Raw genomic sequence first — 12,432 nt, forward strand, 5'->3', positions numbered from 1 at the left:
CTGGAACATATAAATTGGGAGGTATTTGGTCAAAGAACTTTAAGCCAATAGATAGATATATATTATATAACTGTACCTTCAAAACTTTGCCAAACATACCAGACATGCTTCAACAGGCAACAACCCCAAATTGTAGGGGCTTAGAATTGTAATTCTATTCATTCTCATGGTATTAAGCCTCCAATGGTGTCCATCTGAAGAAGCCTTATGGGAAGCACAGTACTACTAAGATCTGTAGCTATATGTCATACAAAATTAGATAGATACAATGGCTTCAATTGCTGATCCCTTCCTTAAAATGTTTCTTGTGTGGATGTCATAAGTTACATTACTTGGAGTCACACATCTACAAGAAACATGCCATAAGTGAAGTCAGAATTTGTAGTCTATTTACTTGTGCTGGATAATTATCTCAACTGAAACATTCTACCCAGGGGGAATGCAAAATGGCAAGCCAAGCATTTAGTATGTTCAGATAAAGATCAGCAATGGCAACCTCATATATTTAAAATGCCAGATCTTCTTAACCACAGTCATTTACAGTATATGAAAAAAAGTCACCATCATTGGCAGTTTGTGTGCAGAACAGGACTTTTGTTTAACACCTGGCTCCATCATCCTCTGTGTGTTGTGTTTTCTTTCCTTGTGCAATATGAGAAATTGATTGACAGTTCAACAAGCAAACAAGAAAAAGATAGAACATACGCCAAATAAAACATATTACATCTATAACATTATAACATTATATCTTTATAAGTTATATTGATAAGTTATCTATCTCTCTGATTTTTTCTCACTCCTTCTCTCTTTCCCCCTTTCCCTATCTCTCTCACCTACCTCTCCCTCTTCCCCTCTATCTCTTCCTATTCATCTGTCTCACTATATCTCTCTCTCCCTCTTTCTCTATTCTCCCCCCTCTCCCCTCTCTCTCTCATTAAATTTCTCTCTCCCTCTTTTCCCCCTCACTTCCTCCCTCTCAGTCCCTTTCTCTAACCTTCCCTCTCTCTCTCCCCCCTCACTTCCTCCCTCATTGTCCCTGCCTCTAACCTTTCCTCTCTCTCTCTCTCTCTTCCCCCTCACTTCCTCCCTCTCTGTCCCTTCCTCTCTCTTTCTCCCCTCTCACTTCCTTCCTCTCTGTCCCTTCCTCTAACGTTCCCTCTTTCTCTAATAAAATTATTGTGAGTAAATACATCCCAATTTTTACAGGTTAAAAAATGTTGTACCTTTTAAGTGGGTTATAATGGGCCACTTAATCTTGAATGATCTATTCTTCCTTCTTGTTTCCTACATGTAGATGGCGCTGTGTTACAAACTCTGTTTCAGGTAGCAAAAGTTTGTTACACACTTTACATGAGGACCCAGCGCCATCTAGTGACATAATTATAAACCAAGAATTTTTTTTTTGCAATAGAATTTTAGGTTAACAAAAATCTTGGTTTATGCTGCACTTTAAAAAGCAGGAAAGAAGTATTTGTGCTCCTCTTAGGCTACATTCAATTTGCAGTTGGCAATTGTACAGTTAAGCACTCCGATGCTAACTTTCAAACACTTGGGGGTCACTATTTTTTTTTTTTTTACTGCATAAGAAATGCATATCTTTACCCAAAAAGAACAATGTAATACATCATAGTTGATGAATCCGTGTGGTTCCTGCATTTGTTTTTTTTTCTAACTTTTATCTAATGGTATTAAAAATGACACAAAGGTCCTGTTCTAGGGTGACAACATTCATTCCACCAGTAAGAGGTCATGGTTGTTGTTGTTGTTGATGATTTATCTCTATTATTTATTTACTTTATATACTTTATATTTACTTTTTACTTTAAATAAAACTGACATATTAACCGGCCTTTTACAAAGTCCATAGTCATGTCTCAAACAATCAAATACCCGTAAAGGCAAGAGTATTAGCCACTGAGCCAATCGTTACATGGCCCATTACATGGGTATGTTGGGATTCATTTTCAGTAAAGAGAGCATATTGCTTTTACTTCAAATCACAGGGAGTGAAAAAACTCAACAAACTAAAAGTGTACCTAAGAAAACAAATGCAGCCACCACACCTAAGGTCTAATGAACTGTAATATATTAAATTCTGTTCTTTGCTTTATAGGTTGTAGCAGATATTACATTGTAGTACAAGTGGATCATTATAAAGTAGGAGCTCGGTCTACAAATATAATGAAAAAACGTGTCCATATCACAATTTTTAACTACCCCGATCACATTCACATACATCTAAAAAAAACGTATTAAACACTGGACTTCTTCTCCCAAATATACAAGTATTAACTTTCACTACAGAAAACAATGTATCAGCCATGGCACCTTGTTGGTGATGTACACGTAGCAATGGAGCATTAGGCATTAGCAGTCTGAAAAAAAAAAAACACATGGAATGATTGATATGAGAGCTCTTCAGGAAACTTTAATGTCTTTGTTTTACACAGTATTGTGACAGTGGGGGAGCCGAAGCACAAAATCTTTACATTACAGGTGATCACATGATGAGCTCACCATATGGAACTCAATCAGACCTCTACTTGAAAGGGGTTTCATTCAGTGAAAAGAGTGAAAAGCCCCCTAAGAACCGCTTACGTTAATCTTCCTTTTCCTTAAGCAGGTGCCGCAGATCACCCCAATGATTCCGTTAATGACTTGTATAAGACAAAGGACGACCTCAATGGCAGAGATTCCCAGCAAAATGGAGAATAGGATGATATTCCACACCACGACCTTCTCTGGTTCCTTGCAGATGCTCCACCTGTCCTGATCGAACAGGTAATTGTCTCTGCGGATCAGAAACACTTTCATTCAACAGGTAGGTCTAAGGCAGACTTTCTTAAGCTTTTTAACATAAGGTAACCCCTGCTTTAATTACTATATCTAAAGCTCACAGTGCATTAGTGTGGTGGTCAGTGGAAGGAATGCCTTTCATTTCCGGCTATTGGGAAGAATGTCACTCTTACAGATAGCCAAAAAGATCATTGGTGTCAGATACACTGACCTGGCACAAAGTGCTCATTGTCCAAGGAACTTCTATCAACCACTGGAGGAACCCTGTATGAGAAACAAACTCTAGGCATTAAGTCAGATCACTGGCTGGCTGAAGAAGTTCTGATCAATGCAAAGACTGGGTTGTTGATGAACTGCAGAGGTACTGCTTGGTAATAACCTAAGGAGTACAAGACAGTCTCCAAGGCATACCTGCTCTCATTGTATGCATTGCTATATATATATGTCCAAATCTGGAAGCTTAGATAGTTTATATTTAAGCACAACATTCTGCAGAGTTGCCTTGGTGCATAAATGTGACTCTACATGTAAGTATCAAAATGTTTTTGGTATTATTTAATGTATTGCCCTACCCATGCAAACCTCTTTTTTTTACTGGATATTAACTGATCCTATAAACTGCTGTTTAATATACCTCAATCCATTGTAATACTTACTCATTAGTATCATTCCTGAAGGGGTATATGTATTCTCCATTTCCTGTGTCACACAGCGGACCCTGAACCAAACCCATCGCTGAGATCACGACGCAGTACCCTGCTCCCGCTGTGCCCAGTGCAGACAGAATAACAGTCAGGAACATCTGACAAATCACAAACACAAGACTTGAGCAGTGCAGTAATGATATTTGTCATCATTCTATTTGTATTTACTTTTGTATTTTACAGAATGGGTGCATAGAGCCTCCTGAGAAATGTATGTCATAGATGCCGGGAGGCAACTGATGTTTTACTTGGAACAAACTTAAATAAACGTCAGAGGAAATACTTTAATTTGAGGCATTTGGTAAACCACTGCATGGCCACAGCACCCCTACCATTCAAATGAATAGAGATGGTTGGGAACCATGGTTTTTGGAAGTGACATGTTGCTTTGGGTTGCAAGGCTACTTTTCTATATAGTAAGCATAATGATTAAAGTTTCTTACCCCACATCTGTTGGCACAGCAACCTTCTCCACCAGCCCCGACCATCATAAATGCGGGTAGGAAGACCTGAACAACAGTACCAATTAGACATGATTATGGAGGAACAAAATGGAGTCAGCTTTAGTAGGTGTGAATGGACAAACCAAACATTGACTTCTTTGGTTTTTAATAAACCTGTTGGAAGCATGTTTTCAGGCTACAGTGGTGTTACATGTGGTGCTCACAAATAAGTTGATACTTTTTTTCTGTGTGCTCAGGAACCCAGGAGTACTTATATGGATGTCCTATACATGTTCTGCCCAATACAGAGATAACCTAATGTCCATTATCAGATCTGTTACTGGTAGTTAGCTGGTGGCCCAACAGTATGCTGTGCACGTAAGACAATCTTCCTCTACACGCCCATCCTTATGGCTCCCAGTTCTCATGAAATTCAGTGAAATCTCAGGTTGGTGAGTCAATTTTATAAGAAACTTCACAGCCAGTTCCTGTACAAAGTTGGCTAATAAGGAAATAATTATAACTTTAGTGTCAGTACAAAGGTTGACGAAATTTGTTTTATTGGCCTGTTTTGTATTAGTGCTCCCAGTTACATGTCTACACATTCCAGGGACGTACAAATAATACATTAGTATTATTATGCAGCAGTAGAGGGTGGAAAATCACTGAAATATGTAGCAAGAAAGTGGGCATTGATGATTCTCCATGTGTTCCCTCGGTTTGATTATTTGATATACACTCACATGACAAAGAGCAAGGGATGCATGGGAAGCATTGTTTCCTGCATTTCGGTTAAAGCGTACCTAAGCTAAAATTTTTACCTTACATAAAAGGGTAGACAACCTTTTTAAATAAGGTAAAAATGACCATCTTTTTTGGGGAGGGGATTTAAAACTTTTTTTTTTTTAAGAGTAAAGCCGCTCCCCCAACCCATCCAGTGCAGAGCCTCCCGGAATGCATACGTCATGGATCCTGGGAGGCTTCTGGCTGCACCTTCCGCACATGCCTCATATTGTTTTCTTCAATGGGATAAAAAATGCATGCGCAGTGAGATCAGCACTTTTTTTATTCCTATCTACATCACGCAATATCGCGTCTGCGCAGTGTGAGATTGAGTAACATAGGAAGAAGGGCAAAGAAGATGGTGGCACCTGGCGCTTCCTCTCCGCTGAGATGAAGGAGGGTAGTGGAACGATCCAGAACTCAATCTTCGCAGATAAAGGTGAATGTGTTTTTTTCCCCCAGTTTTCTTCTGCTTTAAGTACAACAGAACCCCTGTTAAGGCGATTTCAACCCCTATGCTTTTGCTTTGGCATAATGGGCCTCCAGGTTTGCTGGATCACCTAAGTTCTATCCTGATTTCTCATGGGTGTTAATAAATCAAGCCCAATGCCTCAATGCACACATAGACTTTGCAGCTAAGTGGCATCACTAGGTGACATGGGAAGTGCAAACAACCTCAGATAAGATTGAAACCATTGGAAGATGGTGGGGCCGTTCACACCATGGTGTTCTAAAAAAAATGCACAGTAGTGCACAAAGCATGCCACACAAAAATAAAAGTAACAAACTCAGGTAGGCACCCCTTAGATTTAATAAAATATCACCTTATAGTGTAGGTTAGGAAAAGTACACTACTCAAAAAATTAAGGGAACCGTCATTATACCACAAAGTCAATCGATCCTCTTGGATATCAATCTGTCCAGTTAGGAAGTATAAGTGATTGTGAATCAATTTCACCTGCTTAAGTACAAAGGAAAGCAAGCGCAGGTGTATAGGAGGGACGAGAGCTACCCAAACCCCAACAAGGGAAAGCTACAGACCATGTTTCTCTCCCTTTTCTTCATGAAAGATTTTTTATTAGCCTTGCATTTTGCTATAACCCTGGTATTGTAGAGTACCTACAGCCCGCCCATGTAATCCAGGTCCTCCAAGATGGGACCATTTGTTGTTGCAAGAAAGTTTTCTGTGTCTCCCATAAATGTCTCAAGAGCATGAAGGATAGACAAGAACCTTTACACAAAGATAGCTGGACAGGGCCGTAGAAGCATAACTACCCAGCAGCAGGACCCGTATTTGGTCCTCCTACAAGATGAACTCCAGTGGGCTTCTCATGTGCATGTTTTTGACCAAATTGTCAGAAACATACACCAGGAGGGCGTATGTGGGGTTTATGTCTTGTAGGAGAATATATGCATTTGCCAGAGACACCAGAATTGGATTGTTGCTATTAGCATCCTGTTCTCTTCACAATGAGAGAAGTATTACACTAAGCATATGTGTTTTAAGATGTAGTGGTAAATGCTATACTGTCTGCAAAATCATCTAGCATGACTGGTTTGGCAATAGGTCAGTGATGGTCTTCCAGGGGTAAAAGGGCATAACCATAGAAGCCCACACAGCCCTCTGATACCTTGATTGCTGTTAGCTACCAGGATGAAATCCTCAGACCCATTGTCAGACCTTATGATGATGCAATCAGTCCCAAGGTCCTCCTGGTGCAGGACAATGACCAGCCTCATGTGGCCAGAGTATATAGGTATTAATGCCACAAACTGGCCCCCATGTTTCCCAGTACTGAAGAAATTATGCATCAGTTCCCCCAACTTGACCAAGTAGCACAACACACTGTCCAGGTGCTTACTGATGCCCTGATCCAGGTTTGGTTTCCACTGACATCATTTATTGATCAATAAAGATGTATAGATTTTCAATTTGATTTTTTCAGTTATTCAGAACTAAACTGTGATCTTAGTTTTCCTTCAATTTTTGGAGCGGTGTATATCTTTTCTTTTTTCAATAAACACAGTAGTCTTAAATAAATATGTATTTGTTCTTACCAATAATCCAGCTCCTACGATTCCATGGAAATACCACACAAAGTCTGTTAGCTGCTCTGGCTCTATAATCTTTCCATTTGGAAAGTATAAAAGAAGGTTAGCGATGATGGTAAGGATGCCCAGTGGGAAGAGGAATATTCCAATGAACTTTGCACATTTCCCCGTGCACATTGTCCTGTAAGCCTGAAAAAAATTGTTAGAATTCATTAGTTCTGTCTGAAATCAAAATGGTTATTCTGCCTTTTTCATCCTCAGGTCCTTCTCCACAAAATCCAAAATGTTCACATGTTTTATTAGTGAGAGATAACAAGCTGGATATAGTTGTATATGCATTTCCAGATTGGCCTTTAAATATCTGAATGATGAATCCTTTTGGTACAAGCTTCTTTTCTTGTAGCATTCAACTTGAATGAAAAAATGTATGCAAGAATTATCTATTAGAGTAAGCATGTCAATTTTTTATTGTTTAAACCAGTGTTTCTCAACCACGGTTCTGTAGAACCCTAGAGTTCCTTCAGAGGTTCTTGGTAGAGAAGCACCAATCTTCAGTCAAGGATATATGAATAGCTGTGCTCCCCTGCTAGAACCTTCAAGTAGGATCTAAGGCCCCATGCTTTTTAACAGGCGGTTTGAGTTCCCATGACTTGATCGGTGATTTCCACCAGCTGCCAACCCCCCTTCTATTGAGAACAACATTTCTGGCTAATCTGGAAGGGCATTATCAAAGGTTAGCCATGGTAGTCGTGAAAAGTCAGACCCCAAGAAAATAATTTAACTAAGGAACTCACTCAAAAAAGCAGTATGGCAAAAATGGGCACAAAAATGGTGCATTTGTAAAGCATGGCTATACCGATAGCTTTGTAAGGAGAGGCATCACAGAGAATCATGATCTAAGTTTGTAACTAAGATCTACAGCATTGCATTTGTGAGCACAGTGGCTGTTGGGTGAAGAATAATTGTGGAAAATTTTCTGCCCTATGTCTAGTCTGTTTAGGTTAAAAAAGTTCAATTTTTCTGACAGCTCAGGCAAAGACAGTATAAAGGCTGACTTACAAGGGAAAGGAAGAGGCTGATACCAAGTCAAATGGAGGTGCTTAAACCAATACAATATTGGTATATTATTTAATATAGATGTGCAAAATTTGCTATAGTTGTCTTAAAATTTGAAAGTTTGCATAGTGAGTTATAATTAATGTTTACCTAAAAAAACTGATAGAATTCAGAATTTTGTGCACAAAAAAATATATATTCCGATTTGCTTGGGTACATAAACTGAAAACAATTAGTAAGCTTGTTGTTTTTATTGTGAATGAGTAAATTTCAGTTTTAATGTACTATATCTAAGAGTCAATAAAAAGACTGTAAAATGATAGTGAGTTGGTAATCTGCCTAAAGTTTGTTTTTCAGGATAACTTCCTAATGAGGTATCATTATATCGTATTATATTAATCTCTGCACTTTGATCATGGGAAAAAAACACTTTGAAAAGGAAAAAACACTATAAAACACTAGAATCGTCTAATTCAGTATGATATCCATGGGGCAAACTAATCTAGTGCAAGAAGAGGATAGGACCCCAGGACAGACCCATCTAGCATAAAATCCTGGGACATACCCACCCCGGATAAGATCCCAAGGATGTCCCTAAGTCAGGCCAACTTAGGATAAGATTTGTGGTCAGACTCATGCAGAGTAAGATCCTGGGGCCAAATCAACTTCTACTTGTTTAAAAGTGTAGGGCAAACCAATTTAACATACTGGGCCATCAAGTAAAAGACCTGGGTAAATCCACCTAGGATAAGAACCTGGGCATGCCTAAATTAAGACCCTGGGCACAGCTACCTCGCATAAGATTCAGGAGCAGGTCCACCTAGGATAAGACCATGAAATAAACCCACCTATGATATAACCCAGGGGCAGACCCATCTAGCATAAAATCCTGGGACTTACGAATCTAGGATAAGATCCCAAGCATGTCCCTAAGTCAGGCCAACTTAGGATAGGATTTGTGGGCAGACTAATGAAGCATATGATTTAGGGGCCAAATCAACTTGTTTAACCACCCTGGCAGTCTGAATAATCAGGATTTTTAAAATTAAAAGCTGTACATTTAAAAATCAATATTTTAAATTTCCTGCCCAGTCCCGCCAACCTGCCTCACAGTCCCACCCTTTAGCCTGAGACTGGCGAGCAGATGGCCGGCCAGCATCTGCTTCCCTTAGGCCTCGTGTCTCCAACATGACACGTCCCACACACTGGGGACGCAGATACCTGGGTATCGCCAGGTTACACAGATGCCCAGTCGGCATCAGCAGGGGAAGAAGATGCCGGACATCGGTGGAGGACACCGCGGGAATGGATGGAGGATGCCGTTGAAACGTGGGAACCAGGTAGGAGTTTTAATCTCCCTGGCAATTCCACCCCTAGTGTGGCTCCGTGTTACCGAGCCACACTGGGAATACCACCAGGGAGGTTAGGTCACTAGGGCAAGCCAACTTACCATGCGATCCTGGGCTATTAAGTGTAAAATCTGAGTAAATCTACCTGGGTTAAGGCCCTGGGTACATCCACTTAGCATAAGATCCTAAAGCAGGTCAACCTAGGATAAGACCATGGGAAAAAACCCATCTAGAAAAAAATCCTGGCATAAATCCACCTAAAATAATATCCTGGGACAGACTCCCAGTGATCCCAGTGAAGACCCACCTAAAATAAGACACGGGAAAATACCCACCAAATGGGAAATACTCACCAATCTGCCACGGTATTCAGACTTGGCTATTGATTGTATGACATTTGTGTCATTATGTCTGTCTGCCAGTTGCCAGAAAAGTGGCACTGAGAAGTGGGATACACCCAGGAGGATTTGTAGGTGGTGCTGTTTTCTCATCCAGCACCTCTCTCTGATGTCTAAGAACATGTGTAAGAAGAATAAGGATATGCTGCATGCTGCTGGAGGTGCCATTGTCTGCATAATGAAATGACTGCTCCTTTGTAGCACCTGTATTTGCTGCCTATATATTGTTAGGATTACCACTATAATTTAATTCCCTGACCTCCTCTTACAACCAAACTATGCTGAAAGTTTTTACTGTATACACCACTAATTTATTATAGTAGTGCTTTCAAATCCAATCAGAAGAACATACCCTTTGTATCATTGTTTAATAAGGTAATAAGATAGCTCAGTGCAGAACAATTGTCCTTCCCACTCACCTAAATCTAGACTGGTAAAGGAAGTATACACATCTAACATCCTGGGCCTCTATTTCTTTACATCACGAATCCCCAGCCCATTGAGTTCATAAATGTCCTAGGTGTGGTAATCCTTTGAGCTTGTTTTAATAAATTGTAGATAGCAGAGATTGTTGATCCAGGGAACATCCGATTGCTTCATGGAATCAGGAAGGATTTTTTTCCCTGTTGGAGCAAATTGTACCAGGGGTTTTATTTTGCCTTCCTCTGGACCAACTATGTCCATAGGGTTTTATATATGGGATATGTTTATTTTCCTAGTAGTTGTAATTGATGGATTTATGTCTTTTTTAAATGTGACCTACTATGTGACTATGTAACTATGTATAGACCTTATTAGTATAGATTCTCCTTTTTCTGCAATCTTAGTGCTACCTAAACTACAACTACGGTACTACATTACTTCACAGCTAATGTCCAAGAACATTGCATGTACAATGAGCACTAGATGTTAGCACACTACACAAGGGCAGGGGCTTCTGATCTTTCAAAATGTAGAGCTTCCCAATGCAGAGCTACCAAACAGTACATCCAAAATAACTTTGGCTCTAGCTGTCCGTGCATGGCATGTATTTTTCTTTGCATTCTCCTTTAGAACTCCTCAATAAGATTCCTTTTTACAGATCGGATGCTTTGGTTCTTGGTTTAGATATCTCCATCTTTTTGCTTACCTTTACCCTGGCTCTGACCTGCTTCTGTTGTAAATGTATAAATCCAAGGAATGTTACGGGACCACATCCTGCCTGGGCCACAATGCAGCTGCAGGGCCTACGCAGACCTTGTCAGCTCACTAATTATTCTGGAACAGATTAACTTCTGAAGATATATATTATATAAATACTTATAATACTTATATTTTATATAAACACTTCAGCTGGCTAGAAACAATACAGACAAAATTGTGTTTATTGTAACTATTTTATAGTCATTTGTTTGAAATGGTTTTATCCATCAAAATTTGTACAGCACATAATGTAAAGTAAATGTAATGTAAAGCAATTTCCCTCTTTCTGCTTTGTTAACTGCACAATTCATCAATTGAAGAAGTTTATGGTGAAGAGGCCAGGCGGGAGGAGTGATAAAGTACCCTAGATCTGGACCTCTCAAACACTGTATATCGTAATTAATGAATGTAATGTAATGTGTGCTTCATGTTTTTTAGAAACCTAAAGTCAGTTTATATGACAGATGTCTATGGTTTATGCACTTCTATTTTTTAATAATTTATATTTGGTTAAGTTAAAGAACATGTAAATAAACTCAATCATTACATTTGATGTAAACTTTACTATGTTAATGTAACTATAAAAGTTTTCAATATCTTTAAATCTACAACTTCCAATTATCTGGTGATCTTGCCGGACTTTGTTAAGGTACTCCCTGCTAATGGGTGACAACTGACTCTGAGATAAACTCAGATTCAGAAAAAAAAGATGCAGGGGCTACATGACAGGGTGTGATGGGGAGACAAATGAGGGTGGGTTATAGGAAAGTTTTGGGGTTATGGTAAGGTTAGCAAGTTGACTAGTGGTGGTGGGGCAATGGCTGGGGGTTCAGGATAGGGAAAGAGAGTTCTGCCCCTTGGGGTATGGGCTTAACTGGTCTGTTGAGAGATGAGGGTTTGGGTTTCAGCATAGAAATTGAGAGTGGGGATGAAAAAGAAGACACTGGAAGATTGGCTGCAAACAGGGCTAGATTTCCCACATGGCCACCTAGGGGAGCAATAAATATAAATTGGGCACTGGTTGCAGAATGTTATTGTCCTTTTGTCCCTTGGGGTGTGGGATTGGCTGGTCGGTTTGGTCAGAGTAATGTTGGTGGTAAGCCACTGAGGTTCTAGAAGACCTGCAGCAAAGGATCAGTGATATATTTGCTGGCTTCAATAAGCAAGTTATTTTTCACTATAGCAGTGATCATTACTGAACAGAGCTATAGCAGATTCCAGTCTGTACTAGGAGAAGGGATGTGATTTCATCCATGTTGCTACATCCCCTCTTTTGATATTTTCCAGATACCCCCACATGCTGATTAGTCACTGATCCAGTGTCACTGGCATCCAGAAGCCATGGAAGCTGCTGAGTACAGAAGTTTATGAGTACATGAAGTCCCTGCTCCAGTGCTTTTCCGTGACTTAATACGACTTGATGTATCAGGAAAAAGCTGCAGTCTGACCAGGATAGAAGACAGTGGAGCTTGCAATGCCATATCCACATCATAACTTCATGCAGTATGGCACGGCCAAGGTTTCATCATGTAATGTAATCTATAAACATCTCTCCTCTGGACTACTATAACCTCCTCCTCTCTGGTATTCAACTAAACTAACTCTCTTCTCCACAATCTGTTATGAATGCTGCAGCCAGACTCATCCATCCTCCCAACTGCTCCTCTTC

At 39.8% G+C, this 12,432-nt stretch overlaps 1 protein-coding gene across 1 annotated transcript in view; it reads right to left on the reverse strand.

Moving 5' to 3' along the window:
• Window positions 1-1,170: 1,170 nt before the first annotated feature.
• Window positions 1,171-12,432, reverse strand: part of LOC140324582 (transmembrane 4 L6 family member 1-like) — a 13,810-nt gene continuing 2,548 nt past the window's right edge. Inside the window, exons 2-6 of the mRNA XM_072402619.1 lie at window positions 6,785-6,967; window positions 3,944-4,009; window positions 3,453-3,598; window positions 2,599-2,791; window positions 1,171-2,375 (exon numbers count right to left, since the gene is read on the reverse strand). Of these exons, the coding sequence (XP_072258720.1) occupies window positions 2,361-2,375; window positions 2,599-2,791; window positions 3,453-3,598; window positions 3,944-4,009; window positions 6,785-6,955 (591 nt within the window). The 5' untranslated portion in view covers window positions 6,956-6,967 and the 3' untranslated portion in view covers window positions 1,171-2,360. The remainder of the gene's footprint in view (window positions 2,376-2,598; window positions 2,792-3,452; window positions 3,599-3,943; window positions 4,010-6,784; window positions 6,968-12,432) is intronic.

Source organism: Pyxicephalus adspersus, chromosome 1 (genome assembly GCF_032062135.1).
Source record: "Pyxicephalus adspersus chromosome 1, UCB_Pads_2.0, whole genome shotgun sequence".
Lineage (NCBI taxonomy): Eukaryota > Metazoa > Chordata > Amphibia > Anura > Pyxicephalidae > Pyxicephalus > Pyxicephalus adspersus.